Source organism: Nothobranchius furzeri, chromosome 10 (genome assembly GCF_043380555.1).
Source record: "Nothobranchius furzeri strain GRZ-AD chromosome 10, NfurGRZ-RIMD1, whole genome shotgun sequence".
NCBI lineage: Eukaryota > Metazoa > Chordata > Actinopteri > Cyprinodontiformes > Nothobranchiidae > Nothobranchius > Nothobranchius furzeri.
This window is the reverse complement of record NC_091750.1, coordinates 36,981,458-36,998,479: the sequence shown is the minus strand read 5'-3', so window position 1 is coordinate 36,998,479 and position 17,022 is coordinate 36,981,458. Positions and strand designations below refer to the sequence as shown.

The following is a 17,022-nucleotide window of genomic DNA, read 5'->3' as shown; positions in this document are numbered from 1 at the left end:
TGCTACAGTAGCCTGCTCAGATGGCTTTACTGGAAACATGACCTGATTTTGAGTTAGATTATGATATTTATGTTATTAATGTAAACAAAATCGAATTTACATTTCAATAATACAAATTTTACTGTTTATCTAAAAATAAAAATGAAACATAAACATTATTTAACCTTGATGTGACAGCGTAAACGTCCTGTGTCCCGACTGATCATGCGCCCTGGCTACCTGGTCAACGGAACGTCCCTTTGGCTGACTGGTTAGAGCGCGTGACTCTCACCCGGGAATCCCGCCCGGGTCCGCGATATTCCCCGTTGCCACTCAGTTTCTGACCAGGAAAATTAAACGTTTTTATTTTGTTTGTTTGTTTATTTGCTCACAAGAAGGCAGCAATATGAGAGGGCCGTGGTCATAATGATATTTATGATAATAATACTACCACTACTACTACTACTACTACTACTACTAATAATAATAATAATAATTATTATTATTATTATTATTATTATTATTGTTGTTGTTGTTGTTGTTGTTATTATTATTATTATTATAAATCCTTAAAATTATCTCTACCGGGATTAAATGGTTATCATTTCAGTCTGTTTCTGCATTTAATTGTTGATTGCGAGTTTCCTGTTGAACCTCCTGCAGGTGAAGCATTCTACCACCGGATGTTTGGATCAGAATGTGAACCAATCAGATCTTAGATCAGGTGAGAGCCAGCTGTTTCCCGTCACCCCCTAGGTTTTGCAGCCGGTGGAGAGCAACTGCAGCGCCTTGCTCCAAAATCTGCGGCCGCCTTGATCTCACGAGGTTATCGATTGCCTACGTATGCATGACGTCAGAGCAAGTCAGACACAAATCTAACCGACAAGCACTGCGCGCCAATCACCGGTGATTGGCTAATCTGCGCAGATTTGGCTCATCAACACGGCCGTAAACAGAACTCAGAGCCCCGCCCCCTCCGCTGAGGGAAGGCAGGAACAGGTGAGACCAGGTGAGTTCACAGGTTTACTCCTGAAGAGAAGCAGCCTCTAGTTCTCATGTGAGGTGAGTAACAATAGAAATTATATAAAGGAAATATTTCATCTTCTGTCTAAAATCTGGACCTTCTTTATTATTTTAAGCTCATCTGAGTTTAAATGATTTGATCTGCATGAATAAATAAATGCATAAAATTAAAGATCAACAGATCTAAGCTCTCATTTGATCTCAACACCAATAAAACTAACAATAAAACATTTATTCTCCATCAGACGGTTTATATGATCATGAAGTAAAACGTTTTTCTTGTGTTTTATTTAATATTTTAGTTTCTTCAACTTTTTTTTACGGACGTTCCGAAAAGAAGCAAACAGAAAAGTTTGACCTTAATGATGTTAAAATGAATTTATGATTGATGTCCCGTTTAAAATATTTTCTTTTATTTCTGGGAATAAAAATCCAACATCTCTGACCAGGAACTAAAAAAAAAACACCTTTGTCCCAAATTCATCTCAAAAGATGCTAAAATCAGAGAAAAGACCTGATTCAGACTCAGATGAACACATGAATTAGTGTTTTCTTATCAAATGTTGAACGGGTTAATGTGTTTTACTTACATATTTTTTTCCAGACAAATAATTTGACATCAAAATCGGTTTTTTTTCCTCTATAAAACTAGTTTTAATTTATAATTTTGATTTCAGGTGAACGGTTTATTTGTGACATCATGACTTCATTCGGTGAGTTTACTCTGATTTGATATCAGCTTTATTATCCTGAGGCTGAAGATTTTGTTTTATTGGAGTTTTATTCTGAAGATTTTCTCTTTCGTGTTGAATCAAAACTTTTGGCTCTGATCGTTTTTACTGATCTGGAGCAGTGGCGTGTCCAGATCTTGTAAAATGGGGTGGCCCAGGTGAGGCACAACTTTGTGCACGGGTGGCACCAATGGTTATGCTTTTTTGTTTTACCCCCAAGCCTTTTGTGGACAATGAAAAGCCAGTTTAAAGGTAAATTGGTGTGGTGGCACCTGGGGTGGCCAATCATATTCCAAGGGTGGCATGTGCTACCCCAGGCCACTTCCTGGACACGCCCCTGATCTGGATCAGACTCAAGTTTATCTGGTTTTCAGCAGCAATAAAAGAGAAATTCCTGATTTACCGAAAGTTCTTATCGAAGCAACCTTTGAGCTGCAGTGAACCAGCCCGGGTTGGTTCCACGTTGGAGGAACCGTGCTGTCTTTTTGATGGGAGGGGGGTTTACCTGCTAATGTTGAATTTTAGCTTCTTCTGATTGACTTAAATATTAAAGACAAAAAACTCAGAGAAAAGAGCCGAATCCGTCTGAGACGTGCAGCTGCAGGTGGCAGAAGAGCTTTGTGATGAAGACTTGTTGGGACATGAAGGCACCTCAGTAAGGAGGGACAAGCGGACTAAAGTCCAGCTGTAGTTTATGGTTTATTAATCATTAACGTCTCAGAGGATCAAGAGAAAATTAAAGGTGCTCAAAAATAAACGGATCATCTGCTTTCCTTCTTTTCCAGTTCGGACTCCGCTGCTGCCGACAATCATTATCAGCTTCCCACGGCTCAACAGTGAGTTCTGCAAACGTCTCTCTTGTTTACTCCAGGTTTCATTCAGAATCAGTCAAGTCAAAATGTTTTAATACGGCGCTCTTCAATGCGACAGCTGTTGCCTCAAATAGCTGCACACAACAGAAGCATTAAAATAATAAAAGAGAATGAAATCACAGACAGGACAAAATACATAAAAACAAATTACAAAAGAATAAAACAACAATAAAAAATCACACATAAGCAGAGTAAAACGCCTGCAGCCAGTTGATTATCAATGAAATGCCAAAGCTAAGAGGCCACGGTATCAGCTGTTCCACGGGGCAGGAGCCATCACAGAGAGGACTCTAGCACGCTTAGCTTTTATCGTGGTCTGTGTGTTGCTAGGAGATGGAGGTCAGCTGATCTCAGCGTCCTAGATGGGACGTGAGGCTGAATAGGGTCCACAGATGTGGAGGAGCCCACCCATGGAGACAGCCAGTGAAGATCTGCCAGGATGGAAGCATAGCAACGTAAACTCACCTGAGTTCTACATGAATCACCTGTTCAGCAGCCTGTTAAACACCTGCTGATTAAGGTGTGTGGGAGCAGGGAAACAATTTAAACATGCTGCATACCGGCCCTCCAGGACAGGCGTTGGAGAGTCCTGGAGCAGATTTATCTACGTTAGGAATGCTAACTATTTCTCTAAACTGAGGCTGTTCATGTAGCAGTCAACAAGCACACACACACACACCACACCACACATGCACACCTACACACACACACACACACACACACACACACACACACACACACACACACACACACACACACACACACAAACACACCTCTGATCGTTGCAGGTAAACCTGGATGATAATCTGACTAAGGCGACGTCAGTAATCTGACCTCTGTTGTTTCAGTGTCGGAGCTGAGGCTCATCCTGCTGGGGAACAACTGGGCTGAGAAGAGTTTAATAGCAAACTAAGTACCCATGATTAGGTACAAAGTACTCATGATAGGTATTAAGTACTCATGATAGGTTCGAGGTAGTTATGAGTAAGTTTATGTATTTAACAGACGCTTTTGTCCAAAGCAACTTACAAGTGATAATCGGCATGTTGCCCTTGAGGCTAACAACAAGTAGGTACTAAGTACTCATGAGTAGGTACTAAGTACTCATGAGTAGGTACTAAGTACACATGATAGGTACTAAGTACTTATGAGTAGGTACCAGGTACCAATGATAGGTACCAGAAACTCATGATAAGTACCAGGTACTCATGAGTAGGTACTAAGTACTCATGATATCTACTAAGTACTCATGAGTAGGTACTAAGTACTCATGATAGGTACTAAGTACTTATGAGTAGGTACTAAGTACTCATGATATGTATTAAGTACTCATGATAGGTTCGAGGTAGTTATGAGTATGTTTATGTATTTAACAGACGCTTTTGTCCAAAGAGACTGTTACGACTGGTGATGGTATGGGTGAAGGACGTCGTAACATAAAAGGCGCGGGGTCAGGATTTTAAAAGCAAACAGTTTTATAACAAATAAATGACCAAACTCATGCAAAGTTACTAGGCCAGTTAAATACAAGAACTAAAGGGGACCTCCTAAATAGGGAAAAACAAGAACCTGAGGGAACACGCAAGCTGGAGCTCAGCTCCACTAATATACTAAACCAATAAGTCAAAGTAAACTCACCAATTCTGCTATTCCCCTTTTTGGGTTAAAATAGAAAGTAAACTGATTAAGTCCAGACCAACTAAGGGCGTGCACAGGGCTGTTAAGGTAATGGAAACAAAACAGTAATAATTACTGAATCAAAGCGCTTTTGAGCCAACACCCCAAAAGCAATACTTATGCTCCACTGAGCACACACAACCAACAGGTTAACTTAACCTCTACCAAGGCTCCACTGAGCAAACACAGGAAGAAGGTTCAAACTAACCAATTTCCTACCTCTATTGAGCACACACTCCAAAAGTTCCACAGAACTCAGAATAAAACCAAACTCAATGAAATTACATAGGATCAAAATGATAGGTACCAGATACTCATGAGTAGGTACTAAGTACTCATGAGTAGGTACTGAGTACTCATGATAGATACTAAGTACTTATGAGTAGGTACTGAGTACTCATGATAGATACTAAGTACTTATGAGTAGGTACTAAATACTCATGATATGTATTAAGTACTCATGATAGGTTCGAGGTAGTTATGAGTAAGTTTATGTATTTAACAGACGCTTTTGTCCAAAGCGACTTACAAGTGATAATCGGCATGTTGCCCTTGAGGCTAACAACGAGTAGGTACTAAGAACTCATGAGTAGGTACCAGGTACTCATGAGAAGGTACTAGGTACCTATGAGTAACTTCCAGGTATTCATCATGGGTACCAGGTACTTATGAGTAGGTACAGGTACTGTGATGGCTACCAGCCTGGCCGTTGGGATGCAGGAGCCAGGATCACCCAGCCCCGGTGATCAGCCTGACACCGCCCCTCCTCCTCCTCTCTTCCAGGCTGAGGAGCACAGCTGAGCTGAATCCTGCTGATAATCCACACCTGGGATAAAAAGGCTGTGCCTTCAGCAGTCTGGGAGGCAGCAGTCTAGGGGTTCTGCTGTCCTCCAGCCCTTGTGCTTTGTTTTAAACCCCTTTTGTGTATTTTAGAAGATCTATGTATTCTTTTTGAGGTTAACATCGTAGTTTACTGACTTTGGGATTTTAAAACACTCAGTGTTTTCGTAGTACGTCAGTTTTTATTGTTGCCCACTCCTTCACATTTTAACACCTCCTGTCGGGGACGTAACAGGTGCTTATGAGTAGGTACGAAGTTCTCATGAGTAGGTACTAAGTACTTATGAGTAGGTATCAGGTACTCATGATAGGTACTAAGCACTTATGAGTAGGTACCAGGAATTCATGATTATGTACTAGGTACTTATGAGTAGGTAACAGGTATTCATGACGAGTACCAGGTACTCATGAGTAGGTACTAAGAACCTATGAGTAGGTAACAGGTACTCATGATATGTATTAAGTACTTATGAGTAGGTACCAGGTATTCATGATTAGGTACTAGGTACTAATGAGTTGGTACCAGGTATTTATGATAGACACTAGGTACTTATGAGTAGGTACCAGGTATTCATGATAGGTACAAGGTACTTATGAGTAGGTACCAGGTATTCATGATAGGTACTAGGTACTTATGAGTAGGTACCAGGAATTCATGATTATGTACTAGGTACTTATGAGTAGGTAACAGGTATTCATGACGAGTACCAGGTACTCATGAGTAGGTACTAAGAACCTATGAGTAGGTAACAGGTACTCATGATATGTATTAAGTACTTATGAGTAGGTACCAGGTATTCATGATTAGGTACTAGGTACTAATGAGTTGGTACCAGGTATTTATGATAGACACTAGGTACTTATGAGTAGGTACCAGGTATTCGTGATAGGTACAAGGTACTTATGAGTAGGTACCAGGTATTCATGATAGGTACTAGGTACTTATGAGTAGGTACCAGGTATTCATGATAGGTACTAGGTACTTATGAGTAGGTACCAGATATTCATGATACATAGGTACTAGGCAGTGTTGGGAGTAACGCCGTTTAAGTATAACGGCATTTCTAACGGCGATCTTTTATAGGTAACGGAATAATCTAATTAATTACTTTTCCCGTCGTTACAGCGCCGTTACCGTCACTGGGGACGGAAGGTTGTGCGTTACTTTGTGCTTGTCGAACGTGGAGCAGCAGTGTGAGGCTTTCTGACCGCCACACTTCAGCTGCAGCCAGGGAGAGAGAGGTGTCGGTAACGCACTTACAAACACCATGATGATTGCTGCAGCAGCGAATCTGCGGGTCTGCAGCCGTGCCCTTCTTGGCGTGACAGCGGGACGTCCCGCAGGTCCGCTCACCTGTTCACCACTCAGACGTCCTGATCTTCTACCTTCCTAGATCATCTAGCTGTAACCTGCTTCTGATCATGTCTTTAGTCCCGCTGTAACACTGATGCATCAGTCTCAGACGTCATGGAGCTCAGGTGTCATCAGAACTACCTGTGTGTGTTCTCCACCCAGCTTCAGCTCTTCTGTGGTTGGGTCTGACCCATGTTAGTAAATGTAAGTCCTCCATCAGGCTTGTGCCTCTTCTAGTGTCATTTTAAAGGATTTTATTTATTTATTTAACCGTTACTAGATTAGCAGCAACAGAAATGCTGCTAAAACACACAATTATGTGAAGCTGGAAAAATTAGAATACTGTGCAAAATTACATTTATTTCAGTAATTTAACTAGACTGAGAGACCATCTAAAGGCTCGGGAACCTTTACAGGTGTTTCTATTTGCAATTTTAAATGTTAGCTGATTGGGGTCTTGTTAAATATCACACAGTGACCTTTTAATAGTCTAGATTAGTGTAATGTTCCTATTAGTAGTTCCTCCTGTTAAGTGATTATTTATTTAAATTATTCAGGTTAATAAAAAACATTTGGACATTCTATTATGTTCCAGTCATCAGTCATTTATATTTTACTATTGTAGTAATTCTTGCATTCTTTAATGAAAAAAGTAACTAAGTAGTTATTTTTATTGGTAATTAGTTACTTTTATGATCTTGTAACTTAGTTAGTAACTGAGTTACTTTTTTGACAAAGTAATCAGTAACTATAACTAATTACTTTTTTAAAGTAACGTTCCCAACACTGGTACTAGGTACTTATGAGTAGGTAGTTACCAGGTATTCATGATAGGTACTAGGTACTTATGAGTAGGTAGTTACCAGGTATTCATGATAGGTACTAGGTACTTATGAGTAGGTACCAGGTATTCATGATGGATACCAGGTACTCATGAGTAGGTACTAGGTACTCTTGATAGGTACCAGGTTCTCGTGATTAGGTACTAGGTACTTATGAGTAGGTACCAGGTATTCATGATAGGTACTAGGTACTTATGAATGGGTACCAGGTATTCATGATAGGTACTAGGTACTTATGAATGGGTACCAGGTATTCATGATAGGTAATAGGTACTTATGAGTAAGTAGCAGGTATTCATGATAGGTACTAGGTACTTATGAATGGGTACCAGGTACTCGTGATAGGTACTCCTGGGAATTCTTCGTTCACTGGGAGGAGACTAAAAATCCCTGGAGTTAATCTTTGATCTGGGAACTCCTGGAGAGGGTCTCTGGGAGAGGGAGGTCCGGGTGTGAATGGATGGACAGACAGGATCGTGCAGCTTTATTCCTGCAGGGGTGTCTGGACATTTCTGCAGGATTAATCCTGTAAAGTGAAATAAATGCTGGTTTAAAGGTTTATAAAATCATCTGCTGAGATTCCAGTAAAACTGTGTTAATTCCCTGGAAATAATCCTAACCCTGGAATCCACGTGTGAGTTAGATGTTCTGATCATGTCTGATCCATCAGGTTTACAACAGAAACCCCGGGTTTCCTCTGGTGAAGACTTTACTTCAGAAAGTGTATTTATTCTTGTGCCCGTGCTTCTAAAGTTCAATCTGATTTTTGTGACTTTTATTTGAACAGGTGATGAGTCGAGTCCAGAGACGCTCAGGATCGTTCTGATCGGGAAGACCGGCTCTGGGAAGAGCTCCTCGGGAAACACCATCCTGGGAAGAAAAGAGTTTCAGGCCAAACCAAGTCAAAAATCCGTCACAAAGGAATGCTTCAAGGCACAGAGCGAAGTCGACGGTCGTCCGGTTTCCGTGGTCGACACTCCCGGTTTGTTCGACAACAGCTTATCCCACGAAAAGCTGCTGCAACGGACCGAAGCTGCCATTCAGAAGAAGGTGCAGGAGATCCTGAAAGAGAGAGAGGAAGAGATGAACAACAGGATGGAAGAACTGGAAAAAAAACATCAGGCAGAAAAAAGAGTCATGATGGAAAAACTAGAAGAAGAGCGAGCTGAGATGGAGCAGGAGAGGAAGCAACTCCAGCAAATGGAGGAAATCCTCAAAAAGGAACAAGAGCAGCAACAAAAAGAACAAGGAATCAGAGAGGAAGAGGAAAGACGAAGACGACAGGAGAAAGAACGACAGCAGCTGAAGTGGTTAGAAGAACAATTATTTATTATTTATTATTTATTATTTATTATTATTATTATTATTATTATTATTGTTGTTGTTGTTGTTATTGTTATTATTATTTAGATCTAGTGTGTTTTTCCAGGGATCTCCTGTTGAGCTTGTCTGATGACATCATGGCTGCTGCAGCCCATCCAGGTGAGTAACATCAGGTAGATAAACACCTGCTTATCTGGTTCAGGTCAAAGGTCAAAATCTCCTCTTTAATAAAACCAAATATTCTTCAGCTTCAGAACCTCATATTGTCCAGCGGGAGGCGCTACATAACCAGAAACCGCCTAAATCAGCTCATCGTCAGTTCATTGTTGTGTTTAATACATTTTTAGGATTCTTCATTGTTGCAACAGCTTACATGTGTTTCATTTAGAAGTGTGCTGTTATGTTTGGTTTGAAATATGATAATGTAATGTGATTTATGCAGTAATTTCTTTACTTCTGTACATAAACAGGAGTTTTTATAACTTTATTATGATGATAAATAATCTTTCAGTCAGAAAATCATGTTAATAGTTTGTTGTTTGGGTTTGAAATATTAAAAATGTAAATGTTTTAAGTCATGGTGTGAATAAGTGTTGGACTTATGATTTGATAAAATAACAAACTTATTAATTAATGTATTAATATATTAATATTAATATATTATATTATATCATATTACATTACATTACATTATATCATATTACATTACATTATATTACATTATAATACATTATAATACATTACATTACATTATATTACAGTACATTACATTACATTACATTATATTACAGTACATTACGTTATGTTATAGTATGTTACATTATTATGGGGAGAAAAAATCTCAAAAGATGTGTGTGTGTGTCTAAATTTGTGTGTGTGCAACTCTTGATTTGTAACTTGTGTTTACATTTTCATGTGTAACTTCAGCGCCTACACATACAAATCATTGAATACACACACACACACACACACACACACACACACACACACACACACACACACACACACACACACACACACACACACACACACACAAATCACCTGGTACACACGGACAAAACTACATTACACACAGATCAGTTTACAAGTACAAAAATCCTTTTGAGACTCTTTTCACACCTGACTGATTTGTGTGTACATGGTGCGTTTGAATTCTGGGTGGAAGCTGGGAAATTTGAATTTCTTTTGGAATTAGTCTAAATTTGTGAGAACGGGGCAAATATGTTTTTCTGTGGAAAAATAGAGTATCTCAGGATCCTGTAGTTATATGAGATAGACCTACATTTAATTTTTAATCATCTAAAATTGTTTATTTAGACATATATGTGTTTGTGAGCCATGAAAACACAGTGAAAGGGTTATAAAAAATGACTAATAAATGGCAGAGTGGTTCTCTGACTGGAAAACAGGAGGGTTCAAAAGGAGAGGAGGCACGACACACACACACACACACACACACACACACACACACACACACACACACACACACACACACACACACACACACACACACACACACACACACACACACACACACACACACACACACACACACACACACACACACACACACACACACACACACACACAGATCTTTTGAGACTTTTTTCTCCCCATACATTATATTGTAAACATTATAAAACTAAATGTTGTCAGTCACCACTGAGATAATCTACCAGTTTAAGAGGGATGTGATCTCTACAGGGCTTAGTTTAATGTAGCTGATATTCTTTAAATAGTTAACGATTAGCCTTAGTTAGAGGTTTAATGTCTGTGTTTGATCATCTCTGCAGAGACAGAATGTCTGCAACCACTGAAAACGTCCAAGAGCTTCGAGCTCTTACCCCCAGACAGTAAGTGTTATGTTAACATCAATTCTTCTGTCTTTTAAAAAGATGAAATTAGAATTTCAACACACCAAAGATGTTTAAAGATCAATTCTTCTGGTTTTATATTTTTATTTTTGTAAATGTTTTCATGTTCTTTGTTTGAATGTTGAATCTTTTCAGTATTCATGTTTTGTTTTCTTGCAGCTCTTTAATCTTGATATTTTACTCGCCTCTTTGCTGCTGTGACACCATCATTTCCTCACTGAGGGACAATAAAGGGCTATTCTATTCTATTCTATTCTATTCTATTCTATTCTAATGTGTGTCAGGGTAGTTGTGTCTATACTGTAGCAGCTTATTATCAACAGGTGAGTTCTGGAGTCCATGACTTGGCATTAATTAATTAATTAATCAATTAATTAATTACTATTAATAAGAACCAAACTGGGTCAGAATCCTTCATTCTGATTTCCGACCCTAACGATGTCTGTGTGTCCTCATCAGACTGATTACGTGTTTCCATGGCAACAAGAACATTTTTAAACGTTCCAATATTTCCTTTAAAGAATTCCTGTTTTCTTTTCAAAACCACATTTCAAGCACATAAACTGAGACTTCAGCAAAGACGCGTCTCATCGGTTTCTCCGTCGTCTGGTTTTGTTTTTGATGTTGAATCATCTGAAACAGTCTGGACTCCTTAAGGAAGTCTAGTTCTGAGGAGAAGAAGAGTTTTCTAACCGGGTTTATGATGAAAACACTTATCTGTCTTTACTTTTTTACTTTTGTCAGTGTCTGAGCACAGGATGGAGGGAGCAGGATCAACAACCATGAAGTCAAAACCCAGACGTCATCTAAACCTGGTCCTGTGTGGGAGGAGAGGAGCCGGGAAGACCTCAGCAGCCAAGGTCATCTTAGGTCAGACGGAGCTTCAGTGGGTCTCCAGCTCCTCAGAGTGTGTTAGGAACCAGGGAGAGGTGTGTAGACGGTGGCTTTCTCTGGTGGAGCTGCCTGCCTTGTATGGAAAAGCTCCGCAGGAAGTGATGGAGGAGTCATTCAGGTGTATCTCCCTCTGTGATCCTGAGGGTGTCCATGCCTTCCTCCTGGTCCTGCCTGTGGGTCCCCTCACTGATGAAGACAAGGGAGAGTTACAGACCATCCAGGACACATTCAGCTCTGGAGTGGACGACTTCACCATGATTCTGTTCACCGTGGACTCAGATCCCACAGCTCCAGCTGTTGTTGAGTCTGTAGAAAGAGACAGAGACATCCAGGAGCTCCTTGAGAGCTGTGGAGGAAGATCTGTTGTTCTCAACATCAGGAACCAGCAGCAGGTCCCAGATCTGTTGGAGAAGGTAGAAACGATGAGTGCCGAAGGGCCCAGATGTTTCTCAACCCGAATCTTCTCCAGAGCTTTCTCTGAGAAAGTTTCTAAACTTCTGGCTGATCTGCAGGCTGAGAGGCAGAAGAACGAGGCAGGAGATGTTCAGAGAGAACATCTGCTGAAGGAGCTACAGAGAGAGAGAGAAAAGAGAGGGAGGAAGCGGAGGAAAACCTAAAGGAAAAACACAAAGAAACTCTGAAGACTCTAAAGGCCCAATTTGAACATGAAAGAAAAGAGAAAATCCAAAAGCTGAAAGAAAAAGATGAAACCATGGAGAAGGAGCGAGTGAACAGGAAGAGAGAACGAGACGAAGAAGAAAAGAAACGTAAAAAACAGGAAGCTCAGAGACTCGAGTGGAAACTAAAACTGGAAGCTGCAGAGAGAAGATCCCAGCTGGAAAAAGAGCGGAAGGAGAACACCGAGAAGAAGCTGGAGCAGCTGAGACGGGAGGTGAAGAGAGACCGAGATGTCTGGGAAAAGGAGAAGAATCAGATCTGGGAGCAAAGATACCAGGACCTAAAGCAGAACCTGGAGGAGACCAAGAGGAGCAGGGATGAGGAGAAGAGCAGGAGCACAAGACTCCAGGAGGAGCTTTATCAGAAGAGAAGGAAGTGGAGTTATGCTTGGTTTGCTTTGTTGTTCTTGGTGATATTTGTTCTGGTTTATGTTTATCAGAGTCTGCCTCAGAGGGAGCTGTAGATGAACACATGAATGTTCTCAGGAGGATTCACCTTCAGTAGAACAGGTCGTCAGTGAGCTCATGACATATATGTGGAAGGTGATGTGGTGTCTGAGCTAGGATTGCTGTAAAAAACAGTCAGATATAATAACAGTGCTTTAAAATGATTGTTTATTAAATAAAAGCAACAACAATCTGTACTCTCAGCACGCTGCCATCTTAGATTAACTGAGCAGGGAGTGAGGTGGTGGGGGCTCCAAGCCTATATTTGCCTTGGTCCCCAAATGCCTTGATACGGCCCTGGATGTGGGACTGACTTCTGGGGTGATCTGATTCTATCACATGTATAAATATTAAATGCTTATTTATTGCTTTTCACTGGTAAAAATGTGTATCAGGGATAAATCTACCTACTTCTTTTCAAGCACTTTTTGTTTTCTTGATATTTGAATAATTTCCGGCCCTTTCTCTCTCTAACCTTCCTGCATGCTGCATGTTTTCTCCGTCTTCCAGAAAAACTGTTTCCTAGATTTCCTACTTTCTAACTAATCAGACAAAGGGATCTACCAAACTAAAAAAAAAAAAACCTTAATCTGCGCTGCGCTCCAGCAGCAATGAGTTGAAATCACCGCGGCACAGATTATGAACTCAGCTGAAAAGTACATGAAGTACCAGAGAATATGGGCGGATATAAACGATCACAAATGAATGACTTTGTTTTGGTGGAGCGATTTTGTGAACAGCAGCCGCGTGCAGGACACAGCTGGAGTATTTGAGCCGTTACCGCTGCGTCCTCTCTGCTCATAGAATGCCCGCAAAGCTGAGTCCATAAATGATGTCATATGTGGATACTGGATCTTTTTTCAGGCTTTCTATTCGAATTTTTAGGAAACCCACATCTTAATTCTGGGCTTAAATATTGATTGTAATTACCGCGTTACTGTTGTACCAGGTAAATATTACCATTTTCCTTCCCTGTAATGCCTTATATTACCACATTATAGCAAAAAGCATCGCATTACAGTAATTACTTTTTTACTGCTTTACTCCCAACACTGCTGGTGAAGCCAAGTAAGGGGCAACTATACACACCTTGTAGATCTCCAGTTAAATACATGGCCTTCCAGAGTCCTGGACCCCCATGAGGAGCAATGAGTGGTGTCAGAGCATGAGGTGTAACAAATCAAAAATGTTCGAGGGTGGGGGTGATGCAAAAGAGAACTACCGGATCAAAGGTACATTGTGTAAACAAATATGTTTATTTAGGTCAAAGGTCAGGTTTCATGCTTCAGGAGCAACAGTGACCAACTTTCAGACCACCAGAGAACATTCCTGTTCCCGCTAGGAGGTTTAACATGTTTCAGTGAACCCATCCAGGAGCACAACACCTCTGGAACCACAGGTCTGGATTCTTCTGACCTGAAATGTTGGTCAAATTTTGCAGATTCATCTTGTATGATGAGTGTTTCAGTCTGTTCACACAAGAGGAAGCAACACTCCTCTGGGGCAGAGGGGATGGGGCAGCTTAGAAGCACTTGCGGTGGACGATGGCGGGGCCGGACTCGTCGTACTCCTGTTTGCTGATCCACATCTGCTGGAAGGTGGAGAGGGAGGCCAGGATGGAGCCACCGATCCAGACGGAGTACTTCCTCTCGGGGGGAGCAATGATCTGGGAGAGAGAAAGTTTTAGTTAAGATAACAAATTCAGAGTTTAGCTTCCAATTCATGCCGTCACAAAAGCCCAAGTGCAGTGCATTATGGGAATTTTAATCTTTAAATAAAACTACACAAGTTTGATTTTTAGCTTCGAGATCTTAAGAAACTTTTGGTTCACTTCAAACTCCTGATTCTGATTTTTACAGCTTCTAGATCCGAGATGCAGGTCGAGAAGTCTTCCAGGTGTGCTGAAGGCCAAAAGCTGAACAGGTAGCATGGAGGGTCAGTAAAGCTTCTCCAATGTAGAGGTCAAGTTACCTTGATCTTCATGGTGGGAGGGGCCAGGGCGGTGATCTCCTTCTGCATGCGGTCAGCGATTCCAGGGTACATGGTGGTTCCACCGGACAGAACCGTGTTGGCGTACAGGTCCTTACGGATGTCCACGTCACACTTCATGATGCTGTTGTAGGTGGTCTCGTGGATCCCAGCAGACTCCATACCTGAGGGGGACAAACAGTTCCTTAAGCTTTAAACGCCAAACAGGAACCCGAACCCAGGTAGTTCGGTCTGAAGTTTCAGAATAAAAGCTTAGGTTCTTTTACACACCGATGAAGGAAGGCTGGAAGAGCGCCTCCGGGCAGCGGAACCTCTCGTTGCCGATGGTGATGACCTGTCCATCAGGAAGCTCGTAGCTCTTCTCCAGGGAGGAAGAGGAGGCTGCGGTCTGCATCTCCTGCTCAAAGTCTAGAGCCACGTAGCAGAGCTTCTCCTTGATGTCACGGACAATCTCACGCTCAGCTGGAAGCCAAGAGGAGATGTTAACTCTAGAACTCTGGTCTGAACCGGATTCAGGAGAAGGTTTTTCCTACCAGTGGTGGTGAAGCTGTAGCCTCTCTCAGTCAGGATCTTCATCAGGTAGTCCGTCAGATCTCTGCCAGCCAGGTCCAGACGGAGGATGGCGTGAGGCAGAGCGTAGCCCTCGTAGATGGGGACAGTATGGCTGACACCATCTCCAGAGTCCATCACGATACCTGCAGGTCAGATCAACCAAAACTCAGCGTCAGTACCAGATGTTAGGAACCAGGGTCAGATCAGAGCTTCTGCATGTCCACCAACCTGTGGTTCGTCCAGAAGCATACAGAGATAGCACAGCCTGGATGGCCACGTACATGGCAGGTGTGTTGAAGGTCTCAAACATGATCTGGACCAGAAGGAGAACGGTTTAATGGTTCGGAAGATCAAAGTAAGCTTCAGGGATCTGGACTTTCCTGAACTCACCTGGGTCATCTTCTCCCGGTTAGCTTTGGGGTTGAGAGGAGCCTCTGTCAGGAGGACAGGATGCTCCTCAGGAGCCACACGGAGCTCGTTGTAGAAGGTATGATGCCAGATCTTAAAGCAAAAAGAGACAAGTTTTTGTCAGAGTGCCAGAAATTGGGGCCATTTAAGCATAAAAGCATCTTCAATCCCAGAAGTTAAAGTTTAAAATCAGTCTGATCTTCAAATGTCAACCAAAACTGCAGGTTAAAGCCTTTAATGGACCTTCAGGCTCTGAAGGTCCGTTTTACCTTCTCCATGTCATCCCAGTTGGTGACGATGCCGTGCTCGATGGGGTACTTCAGGGTCAGGATGCCTCTTTTACTCTGGGCCTCGTCTCCTACGTAGCTGTCCTTCTGCCCCATGCCCACCATCACACCCTGCACAGAGACACCTTCAGTCACAACTCCCCCATCACCACCCTGACCACCAACGTGCACGGTGAAGGTCGCACCTGGTGCCTGGGACGGCCCACGATGGAGGGGAAGACGGCACGAGGAGCATCGTCTCCAGCAAACCCGGCCTTGCACATACCAGAACCGTTGTCAACCACGAGGGCGGAGATGTCGTCATCCATGTCTGAACAAATATTTGATCGGGTTTAAGATAATTTAACTTCCTGGAGCTTCTGCACCACACCCACGCCTGGGTGTGACCGGAGCAAGACTCCGGCTTTGGTGTGAAAGTATCTAAACATTTCTGTAGAAGAACTGCAGCAAGATCACAGAATATAGAGGAACTGTACTTCCTTCCATCCAAGTAAAATGAAAATCCCGAGATGCTCTTTAACACCCCCCCCCCCACCCCCCAAAAAAAGAAAATAAAAAACATCTTTAGTGTTTCAACTTTATATTAAAAAAATCCAAGTTTCTCCACAATAAACCAAAAAACTAAGTTTCACTTTGTGATTAAATCTCTAAACAATAAACATCCGCTTTAAATCCACCATAAAAAAAAGCATCTCCTACCTGTTCAGGTGAGTCACGGGTGTGTCTGTCGGTGGCGTCTTCCCGGTACCGTTCTGGCCCAGCTGTGCTTCGTTACTGCAGCATCAGGAAACAAGCAGCACCGGCTTTATGAGCGCTGGCGGGACAGCAGCGTTGTCCATAAAAGGTAAGGTTCCCGCAGCTCGCGCTCTGATTGGTCCAGGTGAGGAGGATGCGCGGAGATTGCTCAGCTCGCCTCCTGATTGGCTGCAGAAAGTGTCAATCAAGACGAGCCTTGACGTCTCCATCAGAAAACAAAATAAGGAGATTTAACTGAACCGTTTCTGATTGGCTGATGATTAAAATGATTGTTTGTGGAAAATAAATTAATGTTTTAATAAACAAAGGCTAAATAAAAGTGAATAATTAGATAAATGAACTAAGGAAGACCAAAGCAGTGGAGTCAGAAAAGTCTGAGTTTCTGTTTGAATCTGAGTTTTACTGAGTAAATATTAATGTTTATGAAGAGTGTCTGATGATCAGAGGGAATAAACTCATGTTTGGGTCAGAAAATCTAAAGTTTGGAATCTTTTATG

General features: G+C 41.8%; 2 protein-coding genes across 2 annotated transcripts; one reads left to right on the top strand and one right to left on the bottom strand.

The window, feature by feature from the left end:
• The first annotated feature begins 952 nt into the window (after positions 1-952).
• Positions 953-12,736, top strand: LOC107386121 (GTPase IMAP family member 4). Its single transcript, XM_070555630.1, has 7 exons — positions 953-1,041; positions 1,680-1,715; positions 2,519-2,569; positions 8,106-8,628; positions 8,748-8,800; positions 10,435-10,494; positions 11,260-12,736. The coding sequence occupies exons 2-7, from the start codon at positions 1,703-1,705 to the stop codon at positions 12,024-12,026; spliced, it is 1,467 nt and encodes a 488-aa protein (XP_070411731.1). The 5' UTR covers positions 953-1,041; positions 1,680-1,702; the 3' UTR covers positions 12,027-12,736.
• A 1,030-nt stretch (positions 12,737-13,766) lies between these two features.
• LOC107386128 (actin, cytoplasmic 1) lies at positions 13,767-16,585 on the bottom strand. The gene is made up of 9 exons (XM_015960326.3): positions 16,469-16,585; positions 15,955-16,079; positions 15,752-15,880; positions 15,465-15,575; positions 15,303-15,387; positions 15,056-15,217; positions 14,793-14,984; positions 14,505-14,686; positions 13,767-14,199 (listed from the first exon to the last, which is right to left on the bottom strand). The coding sequence occupies exons 2-9, from the start codon at positions 16,075-16,077 to the stop codon at positions 14,056-14,058; spliced, it is 1,128 nt and encodes a 375-aa protein (XP_015815812.1). The 5' UTR covers positions 16,078-16,079; positions 16,469-16,585; the 3' UTR covers positions 13,767-14,055.
• Positions 16,586-17,022: the final 437 nt, after the last annotated feature.